Genomic DNA, 15,409 nt, shown 5'->3' on the forward strand with positions numbered 1-15,409 from the left:
TTACCAGTTGTACCTAGGTAATTTTATTAATGCGGAAAAAATCGATTTTTGTTACTTTTTGCCTCTGTATCTTTATTATTATCGAATGGTTTTTTCTTACAGAAAGAGATATGTATATTGTTTTCATTGTCCTGACGGACCTGGTTTAAACACACCTTTAACGATTGACTCCAGTGGTGCATATTTCAGGTATGAGTCTAAATACTTCTGAGATGTAACATATATTCTTTTACAAATAAAGACTTAATAAAAGTAAACGAATATAAATTATTATAATACAATTTTTATAAAATGTAAATGAAATAACTTCCAGACGGGATGGTTTAGGAGGTAATTATATCTGTGGAAAATCACCAGAATCAAACGAAGAGCCGTCGATCGAGAACTTGGATGTCGATCACGAATTTTTCGACAATAGAGTGTGGCCTTTACTCGCTCACAGAGTACCGAGATTTGAAAACTTGAAGGTACGTATACTTTTCATTATTGACATAAAATACTTATAATTCTGTAAAAATGTTGAAATTATAATTGCTTCTTTTTCTGATGATGTATATTCTATCATTATGTATCAGGTGAAATCTTCATGGGCTGGATACTACGAATACAATACTTTCGACGAAAACGGTATTATCGGTCAGCATCCTTTTCATCACCATGTATACATAGCGACTGGTTTTAGCGGACATGGCATTCAGAAGGCACCAGCAGTGGGACGTGCGATATCAGAGCTGATTTTTCATGAACGTTTTCTGACTATAGATTTATCCAAACTGAGTTTCGACAGATTCTTAAAGTCGGAACCTATAAGAGAAGCTAGCGTCTTTTAAGTAGTAGAGAAATAACAATCATCTTTTTCTTGTACTTGATTGTATTATTGATCTGTTATACTGAACTGGCTGCACTAGTTCAGAGTTTATCTTTTTCCTTCCAATGTGGAGTAAAAAAGATAAACTCTGAACTAGTGCAGCCAGTTCAGTAACAGAAAACAGACCCCATGTATCATGTAAATTTGTAAATATAATTATTATAAAACTTGAACAGGTATCTTTTTAATAATAAAAATACTTAAATGCAAAAATTTTATTAAAATGCAATTTTTACAATGGCATTTTGCAATTTTTATAATTGTAATTTCGCAGCTTAATTTACAATGGTATTATATAAACTATGTAACTGTACACACAAAATGATTCAATATGTGATCAGGTTAAAAGTACGCGACTCAAGTTTCACGTTTCACAGCTAAAACTTCATCCATGTATGCCGCAGCAACTTCTTCGCCTATATTCTGTAATACATCTCGCAATTCGCTGAGAGATGTATTGGTTTGTATCTACAAAGAAGTAAAAATTACACAGTTCAATGATTTATGTCGATGAGAACATACGTTCGAAAGAATGCAAAAAAACGCGCGAAATATTCGATGAGAAAATGAAAATCTTACAGCAATAAAATTCAAGAGGAGCAACGTCGAATTAGATGATGAGCTCTGTTCACAAATATTCAGTAAGTACTCGAAGTTAAAATGCTGCGCCAATTTTCTCCATCCCTTTGTCACGTCCAGAATGCTTGCTAATTGCTTTTCCTCCTCTGAATCCATCCACACTTTCTGCGTGTCGTCTATATTTTCCTCTTTAATTGTGTCGTCTACTAATATGTCATTTTGACCAGAAACGAGTTTCAAGATCTGCAACAACGCATTTTTTCTTAATGATAAATACGTTTCTATTGATAATGATAACAGATAAGATAAATGATAAAATTGATAAATGTATTTTACAAGATACATGAAATGTTTTCCGTACATCTGGCATGTTTGAGGCCAAGTCAAAAGATGATTGCCCGGTGCATTCTTCTATATTTTCATCTTCCGACTGTACTTCGGTTTTTATATCTTCCAACGGCTCCTCCTCAATCTATCATAAAAACAATCAAGTTTAAGAAAAATTGACAACACAAGATACTAACAGTAAGCAATTATACGTACGGTACACGATTCACGATCAAAATTCCGTAAGTGCGGATCAGCGCCGTATGTCAATAAAAGGGCACATATCTCTTTGGCATTCGTTCCTGGTATAACTATTGCGGTGTGTAGCGCCGTATTTCCACTAAAGTTCCTCATGTTTACGTCTATTTTGGTCTGCTTGGAGAATTAAGAGTATTAGTATAACACGATTTTTTATATATAAAAAAAAGATGCATTTTCAATTAATATTCAATCCTACGTGTCTTAACAGGTACTCGACAATGTGTTTATGGCCTCCTTCGACTGCTATATGTAAGGCAGTTCTTCCGTAGGTCATGTCAGCACTATTTACGTCTGCGCCAGCTTTCACGAGAGCACGCACTGCATGATAAGAGCCCGCTTTGGCAGCTAATTGCAAAGGTGTCCATCCTAAATCCGTATTTGCTTCGATGTTGACGTCTTTTTCACGTAATAAAACATCAATGTTTCCTTCCGCTTCTGGAACTAAAATTATAACTCTATGTAAATGTATAAATAAGATAAAATTATTATGTATTATTTGTTACGCAACTGTTACGTTTTATCTCTACTATTGAACCGAAATATTTCGTCAAATATTCATATTAATTCATCACATTTGTTTTAAATACCCTTAAATTAATACATACACTTTACAGCTCTGTGTAACGGCATTTGTCCGTAATGATCAGTTATATTTGGATCTGCACCAAGCATGAGTAATGCTCTTGTAACTTCCGGTTGATCTTGCGAGATAGCATAATGCAGCGGACTCTATAATATAATGTGATACATTGAAATTGTTATAATTAAATAAAAAATAGAGTATAATAATATCGAAAAAATTTACCTTTCCAGAACTGTTTTGAATATTCACTAACTCTTCAGCATCTGAATGTAGAGTGCTCAAAAACATTAAGATTCGTTTTACATTATCCTTTTGTCCATATCGGAGCGCACAGTGCAATGGCGTATCTCCGTAAGTTGTTCTGTCTTTAAGCGAGTTTTTAATAATATCTTTCACTTTATTTGGCTTCATTCTGATATTCTGCATCATCTCGATAATAATGTCTTTCGCAAACAATTTGTCGTCCTGTAAAAACATAAAATACAAATTTGATTAACATACAATAATGATGCAACAGCAATAGAGATTGCTATAATGAATTGCTATAAATAAATTTGTTTTTAAGACACATACAATGAAACTAATACTTGCCTTTTTATTCGGCGCACTATCATAAGTTAACTTCTCTTCGCTTTGTAACAATTTCTCGTACAACATGAGATCTAATTTGAACAATAATAAGTTTTTTATATATTATGATTTTTAAATAAGCTTTTTTGTTCGCATAAAAGGGCACTTACCATCTGAATTTATATGTTCGACAAACTCGCGGAACTCACTAGAAGAACATCTGTCATCTAACATCTTTTTTAGTTCTTTAGACATTTCATTGCTTTCGTTGTTTGAGGACGTATTTGTTAGTGGATTCGTTAAAAACATATCATTGTTAAATGTCGCTTGCGCCAATTCCGCGCTATTTGAATGAGAGACTCGCGTTCTCTTCCTACCTAGAATTGCAAAAATTTTGAGAAATTAAATTTAAAAAAATATAGGAGAAAAAGGCAAAACAAAAGAGATAAAAAGGAAAAACATAATAAATCATAACTAAGAATATTTAACTTTACTATCAACTCACCTAATATGCGGTCACTCGGCTTATACGTGAACTTGATTGGTTCTGAACAAGCTGCATCTGAAGGACGTTCTAGCTGTATGAAGACTTCCCTTGGAGAAGTGATACTTCGATCCTTGTACGGTGGAGTTCTAGAAATACAGCACGATCAATCATATACGTTGTGTAAGGACGGAAAAATATTTAAGTTAATTTAAGAATACTTATATATATATATATATATATATATATATATATATATATATAAGTTGCTAAATCACATGTAATACGTACCGAAATGCCACGGCATATTGATGATGTACATCCAGTTCCGAGAAACGACCATAATCGATCCAGGTTTCAGTGTCGTCTTCGTCGATCTCAAAGAATTTTATCTTTATGTTTTCTGTAATATAATGCGTATTTTTCATCAATATGTACGTACATACAACGTACATTGTTTATGGGCAAGGCATATTTATCTAATGCTAAGTCAGCAACACTTACTTTTTGAAACTTTCTCCACAAGTATGAACACCTCTTCACCACCTTCACAGCTGCTAGTAAATTTGTCAATTCTGCATATCTTAAGTTCTCCAGTTAATGCACTTTCTGTTAAAATAACATTAGGGTTTCTTTAGTCGATGAAAATGACTTTTTATTGTTCATACATTTACTGACAAAAGTTAGGAATTAGGAAACAAAAGTGTTTTTTAAGAAAATTATATATTTTTTATTTCCTAAAATATATACGTTAAAAAGAAAAATTATATAACTTATAACTTTCGTCAGTAAGCGTGTACTATATATAGTACAAAAGTATAAAGTCAGAACCTTGATATACTTTTCTTTAAAAACTTTATCAATAAATTATTTAAACTTACTCAAATTATTGATTGGGTTGCTATAAACCGGTGCTGTAATCGGTCTCATAATATTATGTACATCTTTGATAAATCCTTGGAAACAAAGAGCAACACTGTTTAAGTTTATAACTTTCTGATACTGTTCTACGTCGGCTCTAATCTGTAATCATTGTAAGATACGTTTTGAAGAGCGTATTCAATTTAATTTGTTTTAAGTAAAAAAAATAAAAATATAGCAGCATTAAAATCTACCTGAGCGTCGTCGCGTAAACTGAGAGTAGCGTTTATATTTGAACGTTTGCGCTCCTCCAGAACTTCCTCACGCAGTTTTCGTAGTATTTCGTCCTTAATGTGTCTTCTCGCCGTATGTATGATACCCATACCAATAAATCTGAAATAGGAGTATGTATAACGCTAACTAAAGAATAAAACAGAAAAATTATGTTTGAAATTATGCAATGCTAGAAGATGTAGACGTACTCTGCTGTAAAATCATTTTCAGGCGAAACTTCTATATAATGTGGATCCCCTTTATCCGTACCGTCAACTCGCCTCACTAATCTATGAGCATGCGGTATCCTGAGATCTTCATCAGTTGTAACCAATGTGCAACGTATTGTCGCTTTATCCAGAAAATTATTTAACTAAAAATACAAATAATAATAATAATATCATTTATGTATGAAGAGAAATTAGTTTAGACAACCAATATTAATTTTTATTTTGGTAATACAAAATTCAGCATATTTACCTTAACTGTAGGTACGGTATTTTTATTTCGTTTACGTCCGTAATATGTACCCAGTAGGCTCCCATGTGTCCCTGCCATTTCGGATTTGTATCGAAATCTAAATTTATCCACTGGCTGGGTTAAGATACTGAGAGATGCCTCGCCAAGTATCGTCACTAACCAAGTTAAATAGAAAAGTTACATTTATATTCTCTATGCAAAACAATTATCACTAACATTAAAATACAAGAAGTTAATATTAAATATTGCATTTGTATAATTCAGACGCATACGTAGAGACGGGTAAGTTACGTCTTAGATGAGACAATTTAAAATCGCAATGTATACCTTTTGCATTCGTTAGATTAATATAATCATCTGTGATATGCATAGGCGATGAGGACGACGACATGGGTGACGTAACGCTCATATTTCCCTGAGATGTAGAACTGCTGATTGGACTTAGTACACCTGTACTGTCCATTGATGTTAAATCTGGAAGATGCAAGGCACATATGTATAACATCATAAAAATTAATGTATCTTGTATAAAAAGCATATTATAATGTATAAAAAAAACGTCATTATATATAGCATTATGAAACAATAATCTACCCATATGACGCGTTTTAACTAATACACAATACATAAATACGAAAACATCACAAGTTCTTTTTAATATCTCAACAATACTTATTCTTTTGGAACGTGCCTGTCTCGTCATTCTCGTCCATAATATTTTATAAGTATCTTAAAATATAAAATATAAATATGGAATATTGATGCGACAAAAGATTTTCTAAAATGCTTAGATATTCAAGGCCATGTGGCACTGCACACTTTAGGTCTAGTTCCACGAACGTCGGTTAACTTTTAATCTTAGGTTAACTCACTCTTCGTCTCTTTCTAAAGAGGACGTTACGAAAAGACGAGGAGTGAATTAATTAAAAATTAACTGACGTTTGTGGAACTGGCCCTAATTATAACAATATAGGTCTGTTTTCTATTGCTAAACTGGCTGTACTAGTTCAGCAACAGAAAACAAAAACCCACTGTCACTAGTGTCACTTGCAAAATCTGCCAGATAAACAAGGAGAGCACGATTGTTTTCTTTTTACATCAAAGTAATCCTTGTCACATGTAAACAACTGTCAGGTGTGTTTTGAGATTACGGTAAAAAGCGGAGATGTCCCGCAACCTCGCGCCGGAATGCGTGCCGAAACAAGCGACGGAACTGATTACGATTAACCGACGTATTAACAATGCGATTGTGGGTGAGTCAGAGTTCAATTAACGTTTCTTCTGGCAGTCTGGCACGTTTGGCAGACGCAGGACAAAACGCGCGCGCGGCGCCAGAGCGCGCACTCGCATTTTACCGTAAAACTGGTAGTACGGGTCCTCATTATCCGCGGTAACGCCGGTCGTCAACATGCTCCGCATCGCCATATTAATGTTCTCGTAAGCGTCCGGCATCTCTGCGGACGATTATCCTCACGATAACCCTTCTCGCGAATTAGCGGGACCGGACAGAGTGCGGTGATACTCGTGATGCCTGTCACGCGAGCTGTCACTGAGTCGTCACCCGGAGACTTGTAGATCTCGACTGGACTCGCCGTCAGGACGTGTGTCAGACACTCTCGTCCCGGCAATGCCGCGGCGATAACGCGAGCTTATTACTCACCAAACGCGCATAATCAACTGCCTTTAATTCCCGGATGCGTCAAAGATATATAACCTTGATGATAGCCGGCGGTTCTTCCCCGAGAACGGCAAACGGCACAACGCACGTCGGCCAATCGCGCGTCAACGCTGCATCGCGGCATGCATAGATTTTCCGCGATTAGGGACGTGGTCTGGGTCGCGCGATACCCCAACAAACTCAGAAATCCTTTGGAATCTCTGCTCCTATTCTCTCGAGTCCAGTAAACGGCTTGATTTTCGCTTGAAACGCAGCTAATATTTTGGCTCACATTTATTTTGCGTATTACCTGAAACTTCGCAAAATATCAACGTCGAATATGAGCTCTGAAAACCGCATATAAAGTATTATTCGAGACTCATTGATTGCACGAATCGTATAATTACAGTATTTATCTTCTCTTTTATTTCAGTCTCCTTCGAAACGCAGTTGTGTTCATCGTGCCACGCTCCGATCCTGCTTTTTATTCCGATTTTTGCGATATTCTGTTTTAGTTTCTGCGAAGTTTCTTGTAAATTTCCACACGTTATCAATATTTCCTGTTGCCAAGTTTCAATTACCGGAATTATCTTCATTGATCGTTATGAGAAGATAAAATAAACGATTAGTTAAAACACTCATGTGGGAAGTTGACCCCGAATAGTGTAGTCAATTACATCTTGATTCTTTGTACGAGCTCTTGATCTTTTCTTCGTGCTGTAAAATATATAATACCAATATTAGTACAACTGATTCAAGTTGAACAAGTAAAACAGAGTTTTATTAAAAGAATACTTATTGTAAAGATTTTGTTAAAGCAAAAAGAGAGAAACAATAAGTATACTTAGTCTAAAGTAAAAAATAACATGTAGTTGTTTTCTATTTACACTCAAGTGGTCTGAGTCACTCGGTTATGTGAGTATTTAATACTCAGGTAAGATATGTCATTTTGTATTTACCTGCTTATTTTGTTGACAAAGCTATCGTATAATAATACAGGTCCCTAGCCTCACTTTTAATGCGAGTTTATTAGATTCATTAAAGCACATGGTCTCGATTGTGGATAAAAACTCAGTTGAATCTCACTTGCCAGCATGCAAAAAGAACGTGCATTTAACTGAGTTATGACGTCACAAGTGAGAATTATCTGAGTTTTGATGTAAATGGAAAGCAACTAGTGCTTATTGAAAAAGTTATCTGTCACATGTCCTTTCTCTCGTTTTATCTTTATTTGATAATTATTCTCCGCTTTCAAGCATTGACATGCCTGTTCTTACTATATAGTCTTTCGAAAATTTTTAGAATAGAAAAGATTAGATTAGATAGAAGATTAGATAGAATATTCGAAAAATTCATTCAACTAAATTTTAACTTAGCGAATTTTTATATTAAACATAAATTCATCATCACTATCGATTTCTCTCTTATCTTAATCAGTAAGCGCTGAAACATAGTATATACTCAGATAAATTCCACGCTTATCGAAATAAAATTCAAAATTATTTAACAAAGAATAAAAGATTACGAAAAATTATTATTATGTAACAGCGGAAAATTCTGAAATATAATCATACACGTAATTTTAAAAGTCAATTAAATTCTCGATCTTATTGTTAGTAAAAAAGATGGATTAAAATAACTTTTTAAACGTTATTAATTTATCTTATTAATTCTAATTAATAAAAAATCTTATTAATTTACGTATTGTAATTAAACAATTATAATTGTTAACTAATTAATTAACCAACATAGGTCATAAATAATCCTGCGCTTAATGAACTTGAAAGCTTTTTTACCCTGGGAAGAAATTATCCGGAATAAATTCATTTAATTTTCACAAAATAGGCGCGACTGTTGATTGATTAATTTACTTTTAGCTGCTGGCTCACATGTACGTTCTATGATGTTCTACAAGATAACGATGTAGTAAATGTGTGTTTATGATAGCGCCTTCAGTATGTCATAATCGTACAAGCCTCGATTAGCATACATATGGTGGGGAGACTGATAGCGTAAATATATATATCTCTCTGGACACCTTTGAGCTGTCCGTGAGTTAAATTCCACTCGTTACACGACTCGCAGAAACGCTTTCTCTGCAGACATCGGATCAACCCGTACGATAACAATGTCAGCTAAAAATGAAAAAATCGGGATCATTGGAAGGTAAAGTAATCAACTGTAATTTAAATTAGAATTTGGATTGTTCACATAAAACTGCAAGCAGGCAAGCTGTAATAATTGTGTAATACGTTCATCGATTAATGCGATTTTTATAGATAATTGATTACTCGGTACTAATCTATTGTAACAAATAATCACGGTAATTGAGCATAAGCAATTACTATTTTTTAGCAACGTACATAGATAAGTTTATAAGTCCCTTACATTGGATTGGTTATAATATCATTCGGAAAATCGCTTTTCTCTCATCATTTTAATCGCTCAACGTTTTTCAAGTTACTTTAAAAGAATTGTTGTGCTAAGAGTGCAATTAAAGTTGCTTGAAACTGTCGTTTCAACAATGATCGAAACAGCTAATCACCGCACAAATCTCTATTTATAAAAATTAACTCTTATTCATATAACATTATATTTATAGAACATAAAAGAAAGGTAGTTCTTTAACGGTTAAACTTGACCTTCACAGCTGATTCACAGAGACTGTTAGTTTAGAAAGGAAAATTGTAGTGTTTTTTACTAATCGCGATATGTATTCTCAAGAGCAATAAGAAAAACATTCAAGAATACATTAAAAGGCACTGTTATTCTCAATTTTAATTATTTATTAGCGCGTTCTATAAAAGCAGTGAATTTTTATTTCATTCAGCATTACCGTCCGATACTTTATCATTCTATTAATCTATTAATCTACTATCGTACCATCGATTTTTTCCCAAGCCATCAAACGATGTTTTACAAGAAGGGCGATTGCAAAATTCTTAAGTAATTGCACTTTTTCGTAAGCTATACTCATCCGGAGATAAGATAATGCGCGGAGTGCCGGTAAACAACGTTTCTTACAGTTATATCTAACAAAATGACGCGTTTGCGATCATTTATGATGATTCTTACAACAAATATCTATTTTATAAGTAAAATATATCACGCGAGAATGCAAACTTGAAATGGAGTATCGCAAAAATTTCGTACCTTTTCATAAGATTATCATTTTATATTTGTCTTAATATGTATTTCAGCGGCTTAATCGGGCGCAGCTGGGCGATGCTCTTCGCCAGCGTAGGATATCAGGTGACCATTTACGATGTCATCCAGGATCAAATTAAGAGCGCATTAGAGGACATCCGTCAGCAGTTGAAACGTCTCGAAAGTGACGGCCTTCTCCGTGGTGCACTGACGGCGGATCAGCAATTTAATCTGATAAAGGGTCTGTTTGTCCATTTTTTTTCTCTTTACTACTACAGCTATTACTACCGCAGTTTTTTGTTACTACAACCATTGTCCTTTCGCAGAAACGATTACGTAAAATGCAATGATTGCGATGTTGGGCGAGATATCTACAATAACATCCATTTCTCGTCGTTAATATGATAGGATGGTTTCGGGATGGTTTTTCCAGAAAAGTTTCATTTTCCATGTAGAATTTAATCAAGGATCTGGATTGTAGGATCATCCAATTTGGCGGAGACTGTGAAGGGAGCGAAGCTGATCCAAGAATGCGTGCCAGAAAATCTTCCGTTAAAGACGAAACTCTACAACGACCTCGACAAGATCGTCGACGACAAGGTCATCTTGTCATCTTCGACGTCCACGTTCCGCCCGTCTCTTTTCAGCGAGAAGCTAAAACACCGCGAGCAGATTATCGTCTCCCATCCTGTACGTATTTTCAGACTACTTGTAATACAGTAAATAATTTACAGATTTTTTTTGCGAAATCTTTGTGCTATAAATCGAATTAGCAGAGATTAACATTTATATATAAAAATTCATACTTATATTACATATCACAGAGAGACATTTATAAAATTATTATAAGATTTATTGTAAAATATTACAAGACATAAGATTATATATTGCATTTATAGTTATAGATATAACTTTTGATGCAAATAATAAATATTTACTTTTTTTAATACTAATAATTCAATCTGACTAAAAGACAATCTCGTAATAACTCAAGAATTAACAAGATTAGACAAAAAAACATTTGTTATTTAAATAAGTTATTTTGATAATTAGAACTCTTATTGTGTGTTGCAAATATAGGTGAATCCTCCTTATTATGTACCACTTGTGGAAATAGTGCCAGCCCCGTGGACGCGTCCTGATATTCCTGAGAAGACAAAAGCTATCATGACTGAGATCGGCCAGAAACCCGTTGTCTTCAACAAGGAGATCGACGGTTTTGCGCTCAATAGAATACAGTATGTAATCGGACGTTTCGCCCGCATAAAGCCATTTTTGGACGATTCTTATCGTTCAACTGTACCATGATACTTCACATATAAAGAAATCAACATCGGCAGGTACGCAATCTTGAACGAAGCTTGGAGATTGGTAGCTGATGGAGTACTAAGCGCAAAGGACATTGACGCGGTGATGAGCGAAGGTCTCGGAATGCGTTATGCTTTCCTCGGTGCCTTCGAGGCCGCGCATCTGAATGCCGAAGGTAAGCCAGTCGCATCATCTGGATGCGAAGAGTCGTTATATATCACCATAAAAATCAAGCGAATTTTTCCACGGGGATGAAATTCACGTTGCGACATATTGTCTTGTAGGAATGAAGAAGTACTGCGAAACATATAGCAAATCGATCTATGATACGAGCATGACTTTCGGGCCGGTGCCCAAATTCGTGGGCGAGATGGCGGACAAGATCAGCAACGAGTTGAACGAGATGTGCCCACTCGACAAGTTGCAGGAACGACGCGCATGGCGAGACACCGCCTTGATAAAGCTGTCCATCCTCAAGAAAGAGTTAAATGAGATAAAAAAGTAAAAATTGATATATTGTACACATGCCATTGATGTGCCAACATTGAAATCTTTTAAACAGACCTATATGTGATACAGTAAATTTTATCACGAAATTGTACCAATTTTTAAATGTAAAAAATGTATCATTTCTACTGTATAAATTAAATGCAAATTATTTCATTCTTACATATTAACGCAAATGGAGATGCATATATTATTTGCCTATCTGGAAATTATTTCTTTATTGTAAAGATAATATAAAAAACATAAGTCAAAATGGAATTATATTTTACTTTATTTATATAGCTACAGACTTTAACGTTTTCCTCCAACGCGAGGTGCAGCTTTTTGCGTCACCTTGGCAACCTTCTGTTTTGCTGCTTGTTTCGCTTTCGGAGGAGCAACAGCCTTCTTCGTTGCTTTCGCGGCTCTCTTTTGTTCCTTCGCAGCCCTGAGAAAAGGAAAACGAGCGAATCAGTTAAAACATAATTATGACGTAATATTAGATAATACTATTATATTGATTGTATGAATCCGCAAAAGCCAGACAATGTAATTGAAAATACAGTTCCGGGTGAAGTAATCCAGATTTGTTTTAAGACATTCTGAAATCTGACGAAACATAAGAAGCTTTGTCAAAGGAACAGATGTCTATCGCATGCAGTTTGTCTTCGAGCAAAAGTATATACTTGCTACTTGATATATAGGCTTGTTCTTTTTAGCTGAACTTCTTGCACTCTTTTTCTTTTCACATTGGAGAAAAAAGAAAAACCATGCAAGCTCAGCTAAAAAGAACAGGCTTCATGGCCCCTTTTCAGAACGTACGTTTATTGATAAATGCACATTTTTTTCTGAGATGCTGTAGTTCATGTTACCTATACTATAGAAACAAACGTGCACATTTATCAATAAAAGTGCACTTTGAATCCAGGCCTATACTTCAAATTGCTTCAGAGCGAATAATTGTTTAGTTAACAAACAGAGATAATCGAAAGAATGTATACTTGATCGCCTGATCCCTCTGAGCTTTGCGAATCTCTGGCTTCATGTTACGTTTAGCCAAGATATCTGTGAGAGAAGCGCCGACGATGGCACGCTGGAACTTCTGCGTGCGCCTCGTCCTCTTCTTGGTCTGCTCTTCCTCCTGACCCTTCTTGTGTTTACGCCTGAAAGACAAATTGTGCCTCCCTTAATTCCACGTTCCTCAGAAAATTGTACGTTAGTCCGATTTTATCTTTACCTGTATAAAACGGTCCATGTCACTTTCCTAGGATTTCGCCTCATCAGATGAGCGGACTCGCATTTCGAGTTGAGGAAGGTGAAAGTCTGCGGAAGCGAGAAGGGAGTGATTAGTTACGCCAACACGTGCAACAGGCGAGATAGACGAGACGCGTCGCGATAATCGAGAAACCCGACGGAAGGCCACGATCGCCGATTATTCCGCTTGCATCGTCGTTACATCGCCATCCCGGCGATACTCACCTTTCCGTCAACTTTGACCATGGTCTTGCCATGGCCCGGGTATATCTTGTACCCGCTGTACGCGCACAACCCGATCCTGGAAATAGCATATGTGGATTAATTACGGACATCGCGTTGTCGTAACGCGTCGCGTTTCCGTCGTAAATACGACGGGATCGCATCGGAAGCATCGGATTCGTATCTCCGCAACGGAAAAACCGCAACTTACTTCATCTTGACACGACGCGGAGAAGCACGCTCGATAAAAATGGCCGACGCTCTCGTGCTTCGCGCTTACGACGGCGGACGGATTCACACCGGAGTTCTCCGTCGGACCGGCAGGGTGCGTTCTTGTCAGTTGAATATCTCTAATCTGATTGGTTCCGCCATTTTCAGGTGAGAATGGCGGAAGCAATCAGATTAGAGAACACTTTCCGAAGGACTCGATTAAATGAACATCATATGCATTCTTAGTCTATGCTCATCTCGGCGAGCGAGATACGACCGTGCGAGCGACTGGCCGTATTGTCCTCGGTTAGAGGCAGGAGCTAACGAAATTAAAGAAGAAGAAGAAGACCGTGCGAGCGGGCAAGCGAGCATTCAGTATTCATTGGCATTCATCATTCGTCAATCGTCCGCATCGTCCAGCATCATCGTCCGTCGTCACTTTTTTGCGAGACGATTCGTTTGATTGAGTTGAGAATTGATACGTGATTGCAATCGTTACGATATTCGAGTTACTGTACAAAAAACCGAGAGTTGTCAGTATTGTCGATCGAGGCTGTTACGATACTGCTGAGAGAAACGATACCCAAATACCCACGGTCCGAACTACGTAAAAGGAAGAACGATCGTCGATCGTCGCCATTGACGTCGTCGTCACACGAACAAAGGACGAGACCGCAATTGTGGAACAGAAGAATGCCCTTTCGGGCTTGCTCAATGCGATAATCTTTTTACGGATTATATTCAATATACGAGGAAGGCCTCAGCTTGCAGGTAACTTCCTTCGATCTCTGTTAAACCATCAATCATCAAAGTGGACGCTAGATAGTTGTCCAGCGTAAGATGATGGACTTATGCTAAGACTCCATAGACGCGGAAACGCCATGCGGCAGAGTGCGTTGACCAATCACAAATTTTGATTTTGCCGCAGGCGACTTGCGGCAGCCTTCTGATTGGTCAACGCACTCTACCGCACGGCGTTTCCGCGTCTATGGAGTCTTAGCATTATGGTCCTTTCATCGTTTCGATTTTTGGTTTCAGATTTCACGAGAGAACGATGCGAGGAATACCTCCTCAACAGAAGAGAGAGATGTCTTCAATCTAAAAGGACTAAGCATCGCGGGCCCTCGTTACCATGGTAGAAAACTGAGCTCAGTATAATTCCTTCTCGTTAATTTTCTTATGGTTGCAACCCGCGTGGATAATCATTTATCTTTTTTGTAAATAACTTAAAATTACATTGTCGAGATAGATTACCAAAAGAGAAACGTGATTCCGATATTCACGTGAATACTGCGTTATACTTGCGTTTATTGTGGTTCAATCCCGTTAATTTTGACATTTCTTGCGTTATTAAGATAAAACGTTGAATTCTCTTTTCATCTTTAACTGAGTTCGATTATAAACCGCTATATTACTTATTAGATAATTTGCTTTATTGCTTAAATTAATGTGTCAATTAATATTGAAAAGTGCGTTATATTCGTTTTGTAGAAACACTCAGAACAGGCTATCTTAGCGTAATCCTTTATCTCTTTTAGAATTAAGATAGTTATTGCTCTTTCGAGTATATGAATAATTTTATATTATTTAATCACTTCATCTCTGGAAGAATTATTTCCTGATTACCAGCTAATTGACGCATTACTTCATTTATGATTATTCCTTGTATATTCATTGATATTTATTCGTACTACATGCTTTTAAAATGTGTTTAACATGAACGATCCTTTCTCTGAGATAGATTAATTCTGGAATACACTTGACTACGTCAACATTTTCGAGAAATGAGCATACTTGATATCTACTTTTTTTAGAGGAGTTTGATACAAGATCACAATA

At 36.1% G+C, this 15,409-nt stretch overlaps 4 protein-coding genes and 1 non-coding gene across 11 annotated transcripts; 2 read left to right on the forward strand and 3 right to left on the reverse strand.

Moving 5' to 3' along the window:
• Positions 1-3: 3 nt before the first annotated feature.
• Positions 4-1,038, forward strand: LOC112455521 (FAD-dependent oxidoreductase domain-containing protein 1-like; the record flags this gene model as incomplete). The annotated part of the gene is made up of 4 exons (XM_025017492.1): positions 4-17; positions 103-189; positions 314-467; positions 576-1,038. Coding segments are annotated over 4 exons (510 nt in total), but the record flags the coding sequence as incomplete, so codon positions are not given.
• A 30-nt stretch (positions 1,039-1,068) lies between these two features.
• LOC112455515 (nuclear factor NF-kappa-B p110 subunit) lies at positions 1,069-8,252 on the reverse strand. Of its 7 annotated transcripts, XM_025017478.1 has the most exons (20): positions 7,903-8,252; positions 7,351-7,660; positions 6,642-7,259; positions 5,614-5,760; positions 5,287-5,441; positions 5,016-5,179; positions 4,788-4,926; positions 4,554-4,695; positions 4,177-4,281; positions 3,964-4,075; positions 3,694-3,821; positions 3,359-3,565; positions 3,210-3,280; positions 2,841-3,083; positions 2,641-2,764; positions 2,232-2,476; positions 1,991-2,146; positions 1,809-1,919; positions 1,448-1,690; positions 1,069-1,336 (listed from the first exon to the last, which is right to left on the reverse strand). In XM_025017478.1, the coding sequence occupies exons 3-20, from the start codon at positions 6,736-6,738 to the stop codon at positions 1,226-1,228; spliced, it is 2,700 nt and encodes an 899-aa protein (XP_024873246.1). In that variant the 5' UTR covers positions 6,739-7,259; positions 7,351-7,660; positions 7,903-8,252; the 3' UTR covers positions 1,069-1,225. The 7 variants fall into 7 exon arrangements, with proteins under 7 accessions (XP_024873246.1, XP_024873250.1, XP_024873245.1 ...); XM_025017482.1 differs by having other exon boundaries at positions 6,947-7,259; positions 7,351-8,252; XM_025017477.1 differs by having other exon boundaries at positions 7,351-8,252.
• A 686-nt stretch (positions 8,253-8,938) lies between these two features.
• Positions 8,939-12,069, forward strand: LOC112455516 (lambda-crystallin homolog). Its single transcript, XM_025017485.1, has 6 exons — positions 8,939-9,109; positions 10,144-10,331; positions 10,572-10,780; positions 11,171-11,328; positions 11,431-11,573; positions 11,683-12,069. The coding sequence occupies exons 1-6, from the start codon at positions 9,072-9,074 to the stop codon at positions 11,901-11,903; spliced, it is 957 nt and encodes a 318-aa protein (XP_024873253.1). The 5' UTR covers positions 8,939-9,071; the 3' UTR covers positions 11,904-12,069.
• Positions 12,070-12,158: 89 nt separating this feature from the next.
• Positions 12,159-13,676, reverse strand: LOC112455517 (60S ribosomal protein L24). Its single transcript, XM_025017486.1, has 5 exons — positions 13,572-13,676; positions 13,364-13,439; positions 13,122-13,207; positions 12,886-13,047; positions 12,159-12,332 (listed from the first exon to the last, which is right to left on the reverse strand). Exons 1-5 carry the CDS (start codon positions 13,574-13,576, stop codon positions 12,197-12,199), a joined length of 465 nt encoding a protein of 154 aa, XP_024873254.1. The 5' UTR covers positions 13,577-13,676; the 3' UTR covers positions 12,159-12,196.
• Positions 12,404-12,534, reverse strand: LOC112455542. Its single transcript, XR_003040867.1, has one exon. It is a non-coding gene; the product is annotated as a small nucleolar RNA SNORA79 (small nucleolar RNA).
• Positions 13,677-15,409: the final 1,733 nt, after the last annotated feature.

The sequence above is a fragment of the Temnothorax curvispinosus genome, unplaced genomic scaffold (genome assembly GCF_003070985.1).
Source record: "Temnothorax curvispinosus isolate PA1 unplaced genomic scaffold, ASM307098v1 QBEX01006162.1, whole genome shotgun sequence".
In the NCBI taxonomy this organism is placed as follows: Eukaryota; Metazoa; Arthropoda; class Insecta; order Hymenoptera; family Formicidae; genus Temnothorax; species Temnothorax curvispinosus.